The sequence below is a fragment of the Egretta garzetta genome, unplaced genomic scaffold (assembly GCF_000687185.1).
Source record: "Egretta garzetta isolate BGI_Z169 unplaced genomic scaffold, ASM68718v1 scaffold35, whole genome shotgun sequence".
Classification (NCBI taxonomy): Eukaryota; Metazoa; Chordata; class Aves; order Pelecaniformes; family Ardeidae; genus Egretta; species Egretta garzetta.
This window is the reverse complement of record NW_009259730.1, coordinates 442,835-462,087: the sequence shown is the minus strand read 5'-3', so window position 1 is coordinate 462,087 and position 19,253 is coordinate 442,835. Positions and strand designations below refer to the sequence as shown.

At 41.1% G+C, this 19,253-nt stretch overlaps 1 protein-coding gene across 1 annotated transcript in view; it reads right to left on the bottom strand.

Moving 5' to 3' along the window:
* DSG2 (desmoglein 2) overlaps window positions 1–13,674 on the bottom strand; it is a 17,043-nt gene extending 3,369 nt beyond the window's left edge. Inside the window, exons 1-14 of the mRNA XM_035894953.1 lie at window positions 13,666–13,674; window positions 12,625–12,660; window positions 11,636–11,770; window positions 10,276–10,434; window positions 9,856–10,000; window positions 8,450–8,610; window positions 7,463–7,597; window positions 7,151–7,336; window positions 5,880–6,139; window positions 4,707–4,849; window positions 3,825–4,052; window positions 2,328–2,558; window positions 1,206–1,330; window positions 1–88 (exon numbers count right to left, since the gene is read on the bottom strand). The exon at window positions 1–88 is cut by the window's left edge and continues 248 nt beyond it. Of these exons, the coding sequence (XP_035750846.1) occupies window positions 1–88; window positions 1,206–1,330; window positions 2,328–2,558; window positions 3,825–4,052; window positions 4,707–4,849; window positions 5,880–6,139; window positions 7,151–7,336; window positions 7,463–7,597; window positions 8,450–8,610; window positions 9,856–10,000; window positions 10,276–10,434; window positions 11,636–11,770; window positions 12,625–12,660; window positions 13,666–13,674 (2,041 nt within the window). The remainder of the gene's footprint in view (window positions 89–1,205; window positions 1,331–2,327; window positions 2,559–3,824; window positions 4,053–4,706; window positions 4,850–5,879; window positions 6,140–7,150; window positions 7,337–7,462; window positions 7,598–8,449; window positions 8,611–9,855; window positions 10,001–10,275; window positions 10,435–11,635; window positions 11,771–12,624; window positions 12,661–13,665) is intronic.
* Window positions 13,675–19,253: the final 5,579 nt, after the last annotated feature.

Below are 19,253 nucleotides of genomic sequence, written 5' to 3'. Positions count from 1 at the left end.
CTCCTCCTCCCACAGCTGCTATTGCTGCTCCGCTGGTTGCTCCTCTCCAGTTCTCCAGTACAGTGGGTGGGATCAGGCTTAGCACTGGCTACATAAATAACACAAATCAGGATGTAACATGAAAGCTGCACTGTCTAGCACATGGAACTCACCAAACCAGCAGCGGGCTGGGTGGGACCTGGGAGGGTGCTGTCGTATGACTTGTTCGAATTCGCACTTATACATGTTGCTGCGAAGAGTAAAGGGCCTCCTGAAACAGGGTGCAGCTTCCGAAACTGCGTTCCCAAGGAAGATCATAGAAATGTTTCTATAGATCATTGTTTTCTTGAAACTCAAAGGGTTGGGAGTGAAAGCAGGGGAAAAAAAACCACAAAACCCCCCCTTGCAAAACTCCAGGGAGCTCAGCTGTTCCAAGACTGACTCTGCCCAGCTTTCCCCAGACATAGGGTAGGGGAGTGTACACTGCCTGCTGCCTCTGCCTGGCCCTTTCTTCTTTTCCAGCAGTTTGGCTTCCCTGTTAATTGTCTTTTATCAAGAATTTGGTGTGAGCATTGGCACTAAATCAGTCTTTTACCTTTCTTCTGTTTCTTTGTTATTGTGCAGAAGCATGCCAGTGTCATACCCTTTTTTTTGAAAACTGGGGTTTGTAGCATAACAAGAAAGGGCAAACTTCTCTTGGCATTCACTGTTCCCTCTGCAGATTTGCACTTTTTTCTGCCTTTTTTTTTTTTAATAAGAATTTACTCTGTTTAAGAAGGCAAATACACAGGGAAGTAATTTAAAATGCAACTCGAAACTCTGAACTAGAAGCTAAGCTTTATAACCCGTTCTTTCACTACTTTACTATGCTACCAAAGGGGCGCAGAACATTCCAGGCTTGCAAATGGAAACACTTCACTCTTTACAGCGTCAACACTTTTCCCACACTCCTATCTCCTGCTCAGATACCATCAACATTTGCTTGATTGCTTCCCCTTTACTTTGGGATCTAAACATCATGGCTGGTGTTTCTAGAGCTGCTGGTGGAATTCATCTTCCATGCATCCTTCACTGAGTCTCACAGGGTTAATTTTAATTTATGTTCATGTGCAGTTAAAATCTGCTTTACAGCCCTGAAACATCAGCCCATAATGTGGAAGAGATGCCAAGTGCCAAACCGAACACTTGGTTAGACATCAAAGAGAAACGCTATTAGGGATACGTGCCTTCTCCTCGGGAGCTGCCCCTTCACTGTTCCACTGACGCAACATCGCTTCGCTGCAGTCTGGTATTGCAGCAAATCCCTTTGCTCCCGAGCCGCAGGGACACAGCAGCAGTAACAGTGGAATAACTACAGGGAAATAGAAGTTTGCATTAACTATGTGATGATTAGGGTCAAAGCATGCTAACAGCCAGTACTGAAGTTTGGTCAGCTCTCATAGCGAAATGTATCTTTAGTGAGCTGATAAAGACTGAAGACGCGTTCCCAAATATTCAAGGTATTTCCTAGAAACACAGGACAGAATGCTTTCCTAGAGAGTAAACCGACAACTTGTCAGGGCCTCAACCCTGCAGATGATCACACATGTATATAGCTATATTTCTATCGAAGATCTCATATACCAAACCCAAGCCCTAAATACCACTGTACAACCTCAGCATTTCTAACTACTCCTGGTTTTACTAGCATGTAATGACATGGTGTCATGTAAATTCCACCTCACCACTCCTGTGACATGTCTAGATCATTGCCTGGGGAACTCAAAACAATCCAGTTTCAGGAGAAGAGCGTATTTGTGTGGCATGAACTTTGTTTTGCCACAGCTAGATTGCTACTAGTACAAGCAATAAACTATTGGCATTTTAAAAGCAGTGCTGGTACATACGGCCATACCCTGACTACAAGCACTCTTCTCTTATTTTCAAGCTTCTCTTTTGTCTTACCAAAGAACATCATGTGCTGCCCAGAGCAAGGCACCAGACCTGGGTCTACAGTGACGGAGAAGAGAGTGGAAAGACCGCTGCAGTTTGATTGGGAAGAATTAGGGTTCACACGGGGAGGTGTGGGAAACACCAAAAGGATTCCTCACTGCTTCCCCACCTGTTATTCACAGCGCCGTAAACAACTATTAAAGTTGTACATACTAATTTTAAAATGCAGAGCTTGAAATCCTTTGAGGGTGAAATGCTGATGTTACCCAAATTATTTGGGGATTTGCCATGACTTCACACAAACTTTACACAGAATATATCAAGATGATAAAACCTGGGAGCTGGACTGTTTCTTTCCTGCTGCCTTGCAGACCGTATTTACAGTGCTTCTGAGATAATATGAAACAATTACTTACGCAGCAAAAGTAAAAACGCCAAGATGATTAGCGCAATCGCTCCTGGTCCCAGACCCACTGACTTAGCACCAATAACTCTGTTGTTGCATATGCCGTTATCTGCACACGTACAAACAGTCAGTTGCAGAGACTGTGCTTGACCACAGCTGAACCCTTGGTAATCCTTTATTAGGATGAGAACTTCAGTTCTGCCCAGCTTCAGGTGTTGTGGTATCAGCTGTATGCTGGTGCCTGAGGCAGAAGGGGCGGGGGTTAAAGAAAAAGAAAAGACAAACAAGAACTGAGTGGAGAAAATTTGACTCCTGTAAACTAAGGGAAATAAAACCTCCACACCCTCCCAACAAGCCCCTTCCAGTTAAGTCCAGCCAATGCAATAGAATTAAGTTTAATTAGCTGCTCCTACAGCGTATGTGCTCTTATTTTTATCAAGTAAGTCATGTTGGTAACAAAGCAGCCGTGCTCACTTGCAGTCTCAGATAATTGCAAAGAGTTTCACACCAGCAGAGACTTATGGAAGACAGCCCAACCACCTATATAGCATTAACTGTCATGTCATCCGGAGAGCTAAAGGCTGAATTTGCAAAAAACCAGCTTCAGTCCTTAGGAGATTAATCTGTTGTTGGCCGCAGGCAGAGACCAGGGAGCCAACATACCAGCTGCTCCTGTGGCCATGTCACGTCAAGGACACAGCTAGGCAAGAGATGCCCAGATGACGTTCCCAGCTGGGGAATGCCACCCTATTTGGAAAAGCTGCAATCCCTACAATTACTGCTAGTCTGGCTGCAAGCAGGGTGAGGAAAGCTAAGATTCCTTTGTGGTCCTAAACCTGGCCACTAGGATGACTCTGTTGACTGCTTTGCAGTGTTTCACTGTAGGACTGCGGCGGGCAGAATAATGAGTCTGAGAAGAAAAGAAGCATTTCCTTCAAGCATTTCCCAGGCTTATATGAATAGAAATGGAAGAAGAAAATGCTCATCTCATTTTGAAATACTCATTATTTATAATTTCTGACTTATTTTTGTTCATACCGTGCTGGACAATCTTAGACAAGTTACACTGTATTTCACCTTTTCAAGGCTCACTGTGCCTTGAATTTATTTCTTTGTAAGTTAGAGCAACTGCAGCCAGTACCACAACCATATCTCCTAGCTCAGTTTTAACAAAAAGCATCCTCCATCACTACGTGCTTTTTGTGGGAAGATAGGAATCACTCAATCCCAGCATTACTCATGAAATCCTGGTCACCACATATGGGTCATCAATCCAGACAAAGATGGTCCAGCTGAGGAAGGCAACAGGCCCCAGAAGACGTGACTGTGCTTTTATAGCCATTAGAGAGAAGACAGCAGAACACCAGTAATGTGTCTTCATGCTTGACTCCATATATATGGGTTTTTTTTGGTCTGGATCATCCAAACTGTCAGTTTGACTGAGATTAACAAAGTGCAACACTAGGACTCCAAAGAACTTAAAGTAATTAAAAACATATTTTCTTACCATTTCTGGATGCAATTATCCAGTTTTTTGCTGTCCCTTTTGGCTCATCAATGACAGTAAAGCTGAAGGGATCACTGTTTGGGTAACCATCCAAATCAACAGCTGTAACATCAACTAATTTTGCATCTGAACACACAGTCTGCACGGGGTTCACAATAACTGGGCAGTTATCATTCTCATCTTTAACTTGAATAATGACTGTGCCGGTGACTGTTTTCTTAGGAAAATCTAAGATTTTAAAATACAAAAAAGTAAATCGATTTAAAAAGTGCAAAAGTTTCATCTTAAAATAAAAAAATCTTTGTATTTTCCAAACCACAAACATTGCTGAAATAAGCTGAAAGAGCTCTCCCTGGAGCTTATGGAAGCAGTATTCCATTCCTAATAAACATATTGACAAAGCTCTTCTGAAGGCAAGCTGTTCTACTATTTTAACTTCAAAAAAAAAAATTTATTTTTTGTGCATGGTTACACAGTAACATGCAGATTATAAAAGAATTCTAATTAGATACACAAGAAGTTCAGGGAGTCTTTCTTGCTTAGCATTCAAGAAAACTTAGGACTCTGCTAATTAGAAATCTGCCGATTAGCATAGTGAGGTAACTGGTAATTTCCACCTTGACAAGGGATGTTCCTGTCAGACTTGTTTTTTGCAAACTTTTACAAAAAGTTCACCTCCATCTAGTCAAAGAAGAGAAATGGGCACCTTGGGAACCCATTCCAACGTTCATCTTGTTTCAATGAATTGCCTGTGTCTCTCCTCCAAATACAAAGCCTAACTTTCACGCATTTAAAGATAGGGAGGTCAAACCAACTATAGTTGTAGAAAGGCAAACTAAATCCTAAACCAATTACTGTGAAAACAAAACCCTCTCAACTTACCAGTAGTCACACCCAACATGGTGATAGTGTAGGTGCCATTTACTACATAAGGCGATTCGTAATCGAGTTTTTTGACAAGACGGATTTCACCTGTGAGGGAGTCTACTGTGATCCAGTTTGCTTTATCTCTTCCTTTCACGTACCTGATTACAATTGCATATAAAGATGTACGCATTTATAATGAGGAAAACAACCATCAGTGGAAAAAGCAGCTTTGCAGTATGTTTACTCTTTGTTTAAAGCAGAGATCAAATCCCTGGGTCTGAGGTCTGACGCTCCTGCCACTGGAATTTGTGTCAACTATAAACCTAAGACTATAAACATACCTTGAATGTTGAAATCTGAGGTCTGACGCTCCTGCCACTGGAATTTGTCAACTATAAACCTAAGACTATAAACATACCCTGAATGTTGAAACCTGGCTTTCCATCTAGAGCCAGGATTTAGGTGTGGAGGCATTATAAAAAGTAGACTCAGGGAGCAAGGCCAGAGCAGGAGCGGAAGCTGTGCTGCTGGTCATCATCCTCTTCCCCTCCATCCCTGCTTCCAGCAAAAGCTGAGCAGCAGCCCACTGGGGGTAATGGTATTACAGGTGTGGGGGAGAAGGGTCCACCATTCGGTATGCACCTCTACTGGTCTGCACCATTTGTAAAAGCCACGGTAGTGGATCAACAACTTTCTGGCTGAAGAGCTAGGATTCAAAATCTAAATGGGCACACGCACGCATCTACTTTACTCCTCTTCTGTCCAGTGGCTAGATGTTTCTGTATATTTTTTCCTAATGTTTCTGCAGACAATGAAGTCAGGTGAGTAAATCTACTCTCAAAAGTAGACAGGCATTACAAACAGCATGCAAGCAGACAATTTCAGCACAGACACTCGTGTCTCACCATATATGACCAAACAAGTAAGATTTTCAAGTCAGCTATTTTCCGCATATTAGAATACTGAAGATGATGATGTTGTTTTAGGTGTGAACTACGCATAGTAGAAAACAATCGCCTCTGAAATTTTCCGCATATTAGAATACTGAAGATGATGATGTTTTAGGTGTGAACTACGCATAGTAGAAAACGATCGCCTCTGAAATGATTTCAGCTGAATATATATATTTTTACAGTAAGATCTGATTTCTGACATACTCAGTTATGATGGTTATAAAAAGATTCTTACGTAATGCGCTCTGCTACTTTCCCAGTGTCTTCATCATAGGCTTGATACTGTCCAATAACCTGTCCTATCTGCAGTTTCTCACTTGCTTCAATAATTTTTGTGCCACCAGGGAATACAGGGCCTTCCCGCACATTGATCACATTAATTTTGATTGGAATTACTTGTGACTTATAACTGTGTTTAATTGACTTGTGGAATTCCGCTTTGTTTGTAACAACAATGCCCAAGTTTAGGCTTTGCATTTTTTCATAATCCAGTTCCTAGAACAATTAAAAAAAACCAACAAAACAAAACCTCAGAATTGGACAGAATCTTATATCTAGACAAGATTCAAACATTTAATATTTAAATAATACTATTTAAAGTAATAATACTTATTTAATAATAATAATTTAATACTTATTTAAGTAATAAGGATGCTACAGTGCAAAGAAGTGCCGTTGGTTAACTTGTTGCTCTCAATACATAAAGCTTCAACTCTTTAGAAGTATTTAAGGAAGATTACTTCTTATTTTTAACGCATGGCACCATAGGTCTCTTTTTATATTATTGAATTTAAACTAATTTAAGGCAGCTGCAATGAGTACTACTTATATATTGTCTTTATTCAGTGAATCAGCGCTCAGTAATACCTGCCTCTTCCAATTTTTTTTTTTTTAAGCCAATTCATTTACTTAACAATGCTTATCAATTTTTTGTAATTACCAGTTTTCAGATAAGGAAATCAGAGCAGAAAAAAAAAAGAGAAAAGGTACTTAGGGCACTATGCATCTTCAGTTCTTGTGGACTAAAGGGGAGTGAAATTCATAAAACAGAAATTTCAATTTATGGAAAATATTTCCATAGTTTCTATCTATGGAAATTCATAAAATAGTCTGTAGCCCATGGCTTATGGAGTAGGTGTTGCCTGCAACGTTATCTGTGGCCATGGGAAGTAAAGAAATTTAAACTGAGACCAGAAAGGAGAGCAAGAACATGGAACATTTATAGCATATGTGTTGGTACTCTTGCCCAACGACAAGAAAAGTTTGGGGACTTCTGCCCCACGAGATATATTTGAGATCACACAGAATGTAAATGGTAAATGTGGACAACATTATTGTTTTGCACGGAATTACTGAATACACCAACAAAGAATATGCCAAAGGAGGAGTGTCCACCATGTAAATTTATGGTTTACACACTGACTGAATATAACTTATTTGCATGTCAACTTAAAAGGAATAAATTATTATAATATTTAAAGAAGACTCTCTAGAAAATATACTAACCTTCACAAGAGTCAAAATTCCTTCATTTGTCTGGGTATCTGTTACTATATGAAAAAAGTTGCCTTCATTACCAGAAACAAAGGAAAAGTTTGCCAGCCAGTTATCAGAAAACTCTTCATCTTTGTCAAATACTTTTATTCGCAGAATCTGCACATTTGCTCTGTTTTCTTCAACTTCTTTTTCAAACTGCAATCGAAAAACACCCTTCTTTAAAAAGACATTGATCTACCTCATTTCCCCAATGCAAGAAAGTTTGCAGTGGGATACTAGCAGGTGTAGGAACATGCCAAGTGTTGTGATAACTGTACTTACTACACGACTTTCAACCACAGGCAGATTGTCATTGACATCCAAAATCTTGATTTCTAAAGAACACGTTGCAGCATTGCCACCTAATTCACCACCACGGTCTTTTGCTTCCACCACCAAAGAATAGCTACTTTGTGTCTGCCACGGTAAGAAAAAAAGTGTTTAAACCAGGCTAAAAAAACTTTCCTTTGCTATATTATCTCTATTACATTTTGGTAATCCCTCCTGTGGCCAATTATAACTCCTCTCTAGCTAGTAGTAAATCTCACACAAAACTACCTCAACAGGCTCTGCTGGAGTGTAACTGAGGCTTTGTAAAGGATTTGGGACTTTTGCATCTCCCCCACAAAGAGTTAGACTGTACTTACATGGCAAATGAAAAAATTTCAGTGGCCATAAACAGGGACAGGACCAGTGTGATACCTGCATGTCAGGGCAGGGCTAAAGGCAGAGATGTTGCCCTCAGCTGCAGAGCTAACATCCAGATCACCATCTACTGGCCAGTGAAAATTCATGCAAGCACAGGTAATGTTGCTGGCAATATGTGGCTTTCAATGCTGTTTCACAGCAGCACCCATCCTAATTCTTAGCACCGTGATTTGCACAGCAGGCTACAAAAATGTAGATGCAGTCAGCAGTTTGCAGACAGTGATCTGGGTTGTCTTTACCATACGCTCTCCAGCACAGAGAAATGACTTCTTGCTTCATGTAACTGTTGCCCTGGCTGCATGGGAGGGACAGAAACCAACAGCCATCAGGCTGGTGCTGTGCTAGAGAGGTGACAGGGGAAATACAACCTTCATCCCATCATTGTCCCGCCCGGCCCAACCCCTGAAACACATGTATCAGCCAGACAAGGCTTTAATCTTAAGGGAGGTGAAGGATGGTAAGAGGGCCAGCTCTCTAACCCGGCAGGCGGAGCTGAAGGTGACACAACAGGCATCAGAAGACCACTGTTAACAGATTAAAAATGGGAGGGTTTTTTTTTACCTCTCTGTCAAGGTTTATTTTTGCTACTCGAACCTCTCCAGTATCCTTATCTATACTGAATGCAGCGCTAGGGCTTTGGGAAACGATCCTGAAAGCAATTTTAGAATTTAGGTTATTTGGTTCATCTGCATCTGTTGCATTTATCCTCATTACAATTGTGCCTGGAAAAAAGCAAACAGAATATATTATGTTTACACTGCCATGCACTGCCAAGTATTTTTACTGTAATGTCACAGATTAAGAGACTGTTCTCAGATGCACTGTACAATTTTCTGATGCTCTTGCCCTTTATTTATTTAATGAATAGAGCTGAAGAAGCATTCCTAAAATCCAGATAGTATATGTTAACTGTATATCCTCTAGCAAACAAAAAGATGGTATCCACACATCTGTAACTCACAGAATTCAGTGCACCAGAATCACAGAACTGGTTGAATTGTCCCAAAAATTCTGACATAAAACTGTAGATATCATACAGAGAGGAAAGAAAAAGTTTTTGAACAAGCAGCTGCATTTCCCTCACATGTTATTCTAAAGGGAGAGCTAACTTCTCTACCTGAACGTTATTAGCAATTGCTCTGTATTGATGCCCTCCATGAGCTTCACTCAAAACACATGGTGGTCCCCATGGTGCAATCCCCTTATAACTCATGGCACCAGATTTTGTCCTCTGGGAAAGGGTGTACCTCAGCATCAAGTGACTGAGTTTGAACATTAGCTGGAATTCAGGCAAAGAAACAATTACGATGTGGCTGCTACTGACTTGAAAGAGAGCTGACAGAGCTCAATACCTCACCCAAGCAGATGGTCAATAATTTGTCAGATTATCGTGACACTGAAAGGGACACAATGTCAGGTATTTATTAGGTTGTTTTACTCCAGCTTTTCTTATCTTCTGGGGAATAACCTGTTGCTCTTATGTTTACTGACATCAATAGGGAAACTGCCACTAACTTGTTCTTTGAGGTTTAGGTCACAGCCTTACGTGCTTAACAGTGAAGTACTTCTCCAGCCTGTAGATAAAGCAGGGCTTTTCATGAGCATGGCAGAGTGGAATCCCTCCCAAATAGGCTGGGAGTGGTAGGCCAGAAGGTAGATTGCATTTCCCCTGCAATTCCCTCTGAAGGACTCTGGTCTCTGGATTTGTGGTAGCTTTGAAACCAAACCAAAGAGCCACAAGAAATGTTGTTCTCTGTTGCCTTTATGTGGATGCCTTCCCATCATCACACCACACAGCTTAGCCCTGAATAAAATCTTGCATTATTGCATGGATAACCTGGCCTACACAAGCAAAAGAATGCATCCTTGTTACTGCAGATATGCTGCTGCAAAGAGTATATTCACTTGTGCCTTTGTATGTGTTGGTAAAAGCTGAATGAAAAAGACAATTTTAAACATAAGGTTACCTGTTTCACTTAATTCTTCAACTGAACCAACAAAAACTTCATGTGAAAACACTGGAAAATTGTCATTTATATCCACGATTTTAATTGGGAGGTCTATTGGCTCTTCCAGTTTTGCTCCAGTCTTATCTAGTGCATGACCTCTGAGCTGAAATAATACAAACAGAAACAATAAGCAAATACAATGAGTGACTGTAATATATATAAATACATATTCAAATAGAAATATATAGAAATTTATGTAATGTATATCACTAAATGTAAGCATTATATAAGCATATTTATGCTTATAAATATAAGCATACATACACACACAAATATCCAGAGCTGGATTAAAACTAATTGAAGCAAACGCATTTGAACAAAATAAATAAAAAATGGATAGAAGGGTACCTATAAGGAAAAAGTTACTGTTCAACTTACAAGCAGCATTGGAGTCTTTTCTCTGTCAACCCTTCCTGTTATGTTCAGGTCTCCAGTCTTTCCATCGATAACAAATAATCCATAAGGGGGTTCTGTTACTCCTTGACCAGATATGGTATAAGTCACCACCACCCCTGTAGCTTCAAGATCAGAATGTATCTAGCAGGAATATAACAGATTAAATAGCGTTTGGTAAATAAAATCACATTTAAAAATGCAAAGAAAATATTTTTGCTATTTTTGGAACGAGCAAACAAACCCAAATATTAAACACATATTTTCCTGTACTCCTTTGAGTGTGGAGATGTTGAGATGAATGCAGTAAGAGTTACATGTTCTGTCTGAGGATTTTGTGCAGGGAGATGAGGAACACGATGGACAGAGCAACAGCTGGGAACTGTGGAGAGGTCTGTGGGAGAAGAAAATTGGGACTGCTTGGACAAAGAGAGTGGGATAGGATACACATGCAAGGGAAGGCTGAAAAACGATTGCGATAAGGTGAAAAGCTAGACTAAGGGATGAAGGAAACTGGCTGATCAAATGGATGGAGGCAAATAAAATGTGGAGAAAGACCAAGGGGAAAAAAAAAATAAAAGAGAGTCTGGAACAATGAGTTGAGCAGGGGAGACTGACGTTACTTTAGTCAGTATGACCAGGACTGAGGAAATGATAGGGTGGAGGAAGAAAGGTCAGACGTGTAGAGGAACAGATAGAAGAGGCTGCATAGACTAGAGATTATACCCTTCCTCTGCTGTCAGCAAGTATCTTAAATATCTGGAAAAGCACGTGTGCATTGTGCCAGCATCAACATCAAGGGGCAGCCTAAGCAGAGGGTAACAGCCTGCTACCATCTGCAGTTACTTTATATGCAGAAGTGACAGGTGTGGTGAGTTCAGGTTTCAAAACTGATGCTGAACCAAATGCACATCCTCTTGCACGAAGGGTAACACCGTGGTTAGTTTTAGCTTTGTTTCCTAAACAATTAGGCATACATAATCACACTCCACATACAACCTTCTGCCCAATCACCACCAGCAGTTTTGGGATCCATTTGCAGAGTTCAACAACAGCTGAATAGGGATGGTGGAGTGAAAAAACTCGGAAGATATTGCATTCCCAAAAGTTTTATGAAAACTGGTAGCTGGGAAAAGATGAGAGACTGAGGCAAATCAGGCTGCAAGAGCAACTCATCTGCTGAAGGAAGGAAACAGAAGGAAATGTGCCAATCTTCAACTGACATTCAATAGTCCTTAAAATTCAAGAAATATTTGTGCATGTGTTTAGGGCAGCCACACTGCTATTTTACATTTTCATCTCTATTTTTATGTGCATTCTGTACTTATCTGTTTTCTGGGCTTACTCTAGCAATTGGATTTTTATAGGAATTGTCCTCCTCTTCCCGTATGAAAGCTGGAGGGACTGTCCATTCTCGCTTCTGTCTCACGAGGCTGTTGGGATGAGACAACACGCCACTTCTGCCATTTCGATCATAAACCTGTGAAAAAACAAGATTTCAGATTAGTGCTTTACTGCTGCTGTAGCCCCAACTTCCGAACAGCTTTTGCTCTTTCAATAGCTAGTAACTTTGACATCACGGAGCAGCATTAGCCTCCCAAGACACAATCTAAGAGCTATACATTACTCAAGTTGTTTGAAGAGGAAAACTACACTAGCCTTTTCATCAAGACAGAATTAGGTAAGACAGTCTTTAAATATATGGGCAAGTTCCCATGACCGGGGGGCTGTGAAAATATACCTGTTCTGGAAGATTTAAGTGCTTGTCATCAGATGTGGGAAGAAGTCTGGCACTAAGGCTGTTTTAAACCACCATTTCTGCCTTATTACCCTGTTTATCATCGCACCAACACTGCCTCCTACTCTGACATAGAATACGTGAAACAGGAGGCCTCTATGCAACCCATTCACTGCCTCTGCTACCCTTGCTTAACTACCGCTCATTCTCACTCTGCACGACGCCCTTCATCCTTCTGCACAGCTTAGTCCCCACTGTGCCTGTTGGCTTCCAGATTAACATCTGGAAATGTTTCCACAATTAACATCTTCCATAAAATGATTTCATTTACAGAGAATTGAAAAAAAGACATCTACAAACTTAATATTTTAGGAGAAGTTTCTCAAAGCTGAACGCCACTCAGTTTGATATATGTAGGAATCTATTTGCTTACATTTTGGCTTTCATTTAATTATTCGTTACACAGCTTTCACCTTTCAGAAAATGGTAGAAATTAAGATATTTATCAACTGATTTAAGGCACACCTTCGACACCTTGCTCAGAGAACCCTTCTTCAGGCACTGATGAAGAAAAGCAGTTTTCCATTATTTCCTACCTTCACATGGAGTCCATTTCCGTAATTCAAACAGATCTGCAATGAAAGTTATGATAATCATTATTCATTCTATGTCACTTTAGCAGTACTAAGACTTAACTGATATTATTTCCCTCATAAGAACAGCAAAGCTATAAAGAAGAGGGCATCTGACCTCTATCAATTAGTATTTACTATTTACACATAATAGCTTCTGAAAAATATACCTGTGACCATTCACATTTAAAACATACACTGTAACTATTAAATTTTGCACTTTTCTCCCAGCAGGAAACAGATAATAAGCAAATAATAGCAGGAAACAGACAATAAGAAATTAATTTTTTTAAAATAAATGTAGGCTTTGCAGTAATTTTTAAACAACTGGGTTTTTTGTGCTGAATAATGCTTCACTATTTGAAATGATAGGAATTTGCCATTGACTGAAGCAAGTATGTGTTGCCAGCAGCACCCCAGAGACACTCCATCTTCTGGGCAAATCATGGATTATACGGGCTATGCTGGGTTACCAACCACATCAGAGAACAAACCAGGTTAAATAACATTCAAAAGCAAGGACTAATCAAAACATCTGCTGAAATGTAACTGACAGAAACAGCTCTCTACTTAGCACCTTGCTGGGAGGATAAATGGCGTACATACACCCCTTACTTAAACAAGGCTAAGACATGTGCATGCTGGCAAGCAAATCATGCTTGCCCTGACAAAACCTTACATGCCAACATCCAGTATTGGGACTGCCCATCCCTTCATGCACCAAGATAGTTATCTATGCCCTTAAACACCCTAGGTGTCTCGTCCTAGCTGGAAGGAACTGGAGCCTCAACCAAATTACCAGAGACCCCGTGTGTTTACATCTACTCTGCATGCACCAAAGACTCCGCAAGTAACAAAACCCCTCAGACAGTGCAAAATGTAAGCACTGAGAAACAACAACAAAAAGTAGGTTATTACAACATATAAAACCAACAAATAGAACTTTTGAGCTTTGCATAGGTAAAGCATACTGTTATTGTTCTCAGCACTGTTACATCCACCTACGTTTTGCATCTTAGGTGATTTTTTTTTTTTTTTTAATACGAATGCCTAGGGCAAAGAAAAGGTGATTTCCTACTGAAATAAGTAAGGAAATATTTCTTTATATTCTCTTTGGCTTCCAGACTGTTGACTGGGCTCTCCTGATTTATCCCTCTTACTCAGCCTTGATTGCTGCACTGATGACAGCTTTTTTTTTTTTTTTAAAGATGTTATCTCTTTCCTACACAATGCAGCGGATGGTGTTGAGCAACGTAGCAGACCGCTGTTTTGATTTGTACAACAAAACTGTTTTTCAAATGGCAATCTTCCCAATGTATGTATTCTGAAGACAAAAATCAGCAAGCACTGAGTTCCCTAATGGGCATGCATTGTCAGGGCTACAGGATCTTACACCTTAGACCAAGTTGTTTTCAAGAATATTCTTAATCTTATTTGTTTTTATTGGTTATATGGATTTTTAAAATTTATTTTGATGAATAACTAGATTGTACCAGCGAGAGCGACAGAAGGATTTTAGTTTATAGTCAAGGTTTTCCAACAGAAGCTGCAACTCTTTTGGAAGGTGAATAGTTGTCAAGATGTCATCATGAACTTTCTTGTTTGTTCTTACTGGTAAACTGAAGGGCAAAGTGTTTCTGTCTCAATACTGAATGGAGACAAGAGGCACAAGGTGAGAAGCTTCCTTGTACTGGAAACCCGAGAACCAAAGTATAAACAAAAGCATCTGGAGTTCAAGAAGATGCAGGTGTTCCACAGAGATACGCATCAAGAAAGCAGAGAAAGTTCCACTAGTCATTATAAACAGAAAGTCTTTCATTAAGATAACTAAAAGTAAAAATAAATTCATTTGCAAATGCAGCAAAGCAGCCTCAAAACGTTTCATTTTCATGACAGTAAAAAGAAATACTTTTGCTGTTTTACTTTTCAATCTGTAGTCCACAGGCAATCTCATAAGAGACTTAAGATATCAATAAGATATCAATAAAAGGTGTTTAAGAATGGCGATTTTATTTAGGAGTTGTATAAATACATTTGGAACAAATATATAAAGGGATCCTGCATTTTTATTTAAAATTTTCAAATGATCCAAACATTCTAAAAAGGGGAAAAGCACTTTTCAATGAAATTTTCTTCACAAAAAAGTGAAAAGTCATATATCCAACAGGTGTTGAATTGTGAATTTCCCTTTTTTTAAAATATCCTAAAGTTGCCTTCTAATAAATGGCTTAGTAAGACTAGGAAAGCTGTATTTATCATTTGATGTGGATCATAGCCTTGGCACAAAAAAATAGACATCTACTGATGACATCTGTTGATGACACAGAGCTGAGAAGGCATTTTCAGAAGAAAACTGGATGGTCACAGAAAATGAGGTGGAAAACCTGAGGCCTGAAGTAATAGAAATGGAATGAAATACTACAGGAAAGCAGCAAGAGTAGGCGAGAGGGCAGGGGAAAGAAGGGAGTGACTGCTGTGTATCGGGAGTGCAAGGCTGTTCTTGCCCAAATCCGTGTTCATGTATACTCATGGTCAGGAAGTGACTAGAGGACAGACTTTGAATACAGTTTTATAATTTAAAGATGCAGACTGAGCAAGCAAGAAGGTATGTGTCCATATTTGCTATATTGTGAAACAGTAGGTCCTGGAAATGTTGTCTTTCATGTACGTTGTGTGTTGGGAGATTTGGACCTCACACCTCCTGTGAGTCAGGTTGGTGTTGAAGACATGGGCAAGTGCAGATCTTCCAAGCTTAGAGAAGCAGGCTGAAGAAACCATCCAAGGTTATCTACTAGTTCATCTCCTGGCCCTGGGGCAAGACAAACTACATTAAGCGCTTTCTGACGGCTGTTTAACCTGTTCTTAAAAATGAGTGATGGAGGTCCCACAGCCTCACTAGCTAGCCTATGGTGGTGCCTAGCTAACCTTACCGATGGAGAAGTCTTTGTTAATTTTTATCCTAATTTTTGGCTCTTTGTGAGTTGATCATATTGCTGTCTGGATGAGATTCATTTTCAGAATAAAGCACATGAATTTACATGTCTAAATGAACATGAAGTACCTAAACTTCTGTTATACAAGGCTGTTGTAGTTTAACCTTGGCTGGCAACTCAGCCCCATGGAGCCACTTGCCCAATCCCCCTCCGGGGGGATGGGGGAAAGAATCAGAAGAGTAAAAGTGAGAAAACTCATGGGTTGAGATAAGGACAGTTTAATAGGGAAAGCAAGAGGCACACACACATGCAAAGCAAAACAAGGCGTTCCTTCACTACTTCCCATGGGCAGGCAGGCGTTCAGCCATCTCCAGGAAAGCAGGGCTCCATCACGCATAAGGGTTACTCAGGAAGACAAACGCCATCACTCTGATTGTCCCCTCCTTCCTTTTTCTTCCCCCAGCTTTATATACTGAGCATGACATCGTATGGTATGGAATAGCCCTTCGGCCAGTTTGGGTCAGCTGTTCCAGCTATGTCCCCTCCCAGCTCCTTGTGCACCCGGCAGAGCACGGGAAGCTGAAAATGTCCTTGACTGATGATGTAAGGACTAAGGCATCAGTGTGTTATCAACATTCTTCTCATACTAAATTCAAAACACAGCCCCATCCTAGCTGCTGTGAAGAAAATTAACTCTATCCCGGCTGAAACCAGGGCATCAACAGAAACACATCCAACACAGACAAGGACATCACAGGGCAGTTCAATTTGCCCCAAAGCCAGTCCACAACTGCTACCTCTCTCTGGACTCCAATGACTGTAGCTATGTCTACTTTGCAAGCCCAACACGAGAGGATTTGTAGAGCAAAGGAGGCGCTGCTGAGAACCCAATACTACACAACCCTTGTTTTGAGGTTGTTACTTCAGACTAGAATCAGCCTGGTCCCACAGACCAAACACCCATAAGCATATGATGTCCCAATGTAGTTTCACCCAGGAGGGATCAGATTGACACACTGAAGATTTGCTTCAAAAGCACAATTTGATCCAACCAAACAGGTGCACTCCACATCCACAGCATCTCCATTTACCGTAACAGAAACTCAAACACCTATGCTGGGATGCCTTAGTCTCAAACTGAATCTCCTTCTTTGCGATGTTGATAATGCTCTCATCAAACAGTGTAATTCCCTTTTGTTCGCAATTGCCCTTCATATATCTGAAAACTTATCATGCATCTTACCGACTCTCTTTTCTCAGTTCCTAATTCTTTAATCTTACTTCAAGAATCATTAAACAGGATTTCCTGAATTTAGATTGCGTTTTTTGCTTTCCTCTAGCCTCTCCTGGGCGGATTCACTCTATTCTGAAGTCTGGTATCCAAAATAATATACCACTTTAGTTCAATAGGATGAATAAAATACTAGATCTTATGTACTCCTCACCTGCTTTCGTATCTCACCATAGCGCTGGGTTTTCCCCCCTATTTGGAACAATATTAAGTTCTTGAATGGATGCACAGATGCTTGTAAATATTTTTACCATGTTTCAACGTGTTGCTGGTGGTAGAAGCTAGGCTGCTTTGAATTCTCTCACCTTTGCTCTTTCTGAAACTAAGCATCATGTTGGTTTCGTTTTTTTTTAAACTTTAACTTGTTGCTATGAATTTTGAAAAGTAATTGCTACTGACTCTGACATTACAGTAGTGATCGAATGTATTCCGGACTGAACTTCATCATACCCAGCCTAAGTTTAACATCAAGGAAGTGCAATGTGAGAAGAGGTTCAGTGAAAAAAAAAGTTTTGCGACTAGCGTGGTAAGATTCATACATCCATCAACTCTTCTTTCACACAAAGGTAGGCACTGTTCTGAGATTTCCTCGCTTGAAGACAGGATGACCACCCTCTTCAGAAATGACTGAGAAACCTCGCAGCCTAATAATCCTCGATAGCCATGCCTGCCCTGCCATGGCTTGTGGGTGAGTGCCCTGGACACACGCCAAATCAAGCCCAACCCTACGGGTGCACCTACTGTCTGGCATGCCCAGACATCCCTGGAAAAAGGGTCGGAGGCAGGGACGTGGGGAAAGCTGCTGTGACCTCTGCTCAGTACCCAGGGATAAAGGTACAGGGATGCAGCCAGCAGGCAGGGAGGGAGCACAGATGACCGAGAGATAATTCCAGGAAAAACAGGGAGAGGAAGAACTTACAGTTCCTGATGCTTCTACAGTGCAAGACGCTTTGGGAAGATATTACTTTTAGACTGGTTTTGTTTTTCAGTAGTTTCTTAAGGTGTTGAAGTTATGAGTGCCATCCTTGCATGTCATAAGATATAAATGTCCTTAATCTGATGCTCTCAAACAAGCAACCAGACCTTCTGCCACATGAATGGATTTGTCCAGATTAGGGAAAAAACCCGAAACTCCAAACCAAACAAAAAAAGCAAAACCCAGCAGCGCCTCTCTCTCTCCTGACATCAACCAACTAAGGCAGCTTTACTTGCTCTGGTATTCTATCCAACAATGAGGCATTTAGGCACCAAACAGAGTGCACTCTTAGTATAGCGTACCCCACCCCAGCTTTCACCGAGACTGAGGATGACAAGGATTGAGAAAATTAATTTTCCTCTTTTCTTCATGGAAAACCAACAGCATCCTGAGCCAGTGCAAGCCCACCAAAACAGACAATGGTGTGGCTTCAGGTATTACAGAAAGAATTGGAGAAAGCTTTTGTACAGGTAGCATTCCGCATGTTTCCCATTGCTCTTCCGGGCAAAACGAGGATAAAACATTTTCCAACCAAACCTTAACTCCCAGCTTGCTGCAAAGAACAGGGTTAACTGTTGCTGGCTGACTTGTGGCCAACCACAAGTCTACATTAAAGCTATCGGGCAACAGGTCTCCAGCTGACAAAATCCCATTTTGCAGGACCTCAAGCTCGGGCAGGAAGGTCCTGATCCCCAGCAGCTGCCAGTCTGACCATGCAACAAGCACTTACTGAACCCTGCCCGGCTCCTTGGCAGCTGCCCGGCCCAGCCCGTGGCCTGGCCTCCACCCTCGCCTTTGTCTGAGCGGTGGCGGCCCGACTTCCGCGGGCATTTTGCCAGCCTGGAAAGGTGAAGAGCTAAAGAACAATGCCGCGTATATGAAGGAGAGCTTCCTGTAAAACATCTAGAAACAGCTAGAAAGCATCAGTCCAAGTGAAAAACAAACAAACAAACAAAAAACCCTGGCATTTTGGCCTCAGTTTGTTATGAAATACTTCTGAGAAGGTATTTCCTACGGTGGAAGGTCTAAAGGCTGATGGCTAAAAAAAGAGTGAGGGCAGGGAAGCAGAAAGCCTGAAGTCACTCGGACTGTTAAGAATTTGGTACCATTTCTCTGAGGCAACACAGACTTCCATTAAATCATCCTTTATGATCCATTTTCCCTCCTGGCGCCAGTCCTTCAAAACGGTAACGCAAGTCGTTAATTCAGATAATACGCTGAACACGAAGATGGTGACAAGACGAACTCTTCACCGCGCTCCTGCTCCTCCTGGCACCTCGGAAAACCCCATCCACCCGAGACACCCTGCGCAGCGGAATTTTCTGCCTTCACCCGCTTTCGGACAGCGGACGGCGATTGCTTTCGAAAGAAGGGAGAGAACCCGTTCCCAGCC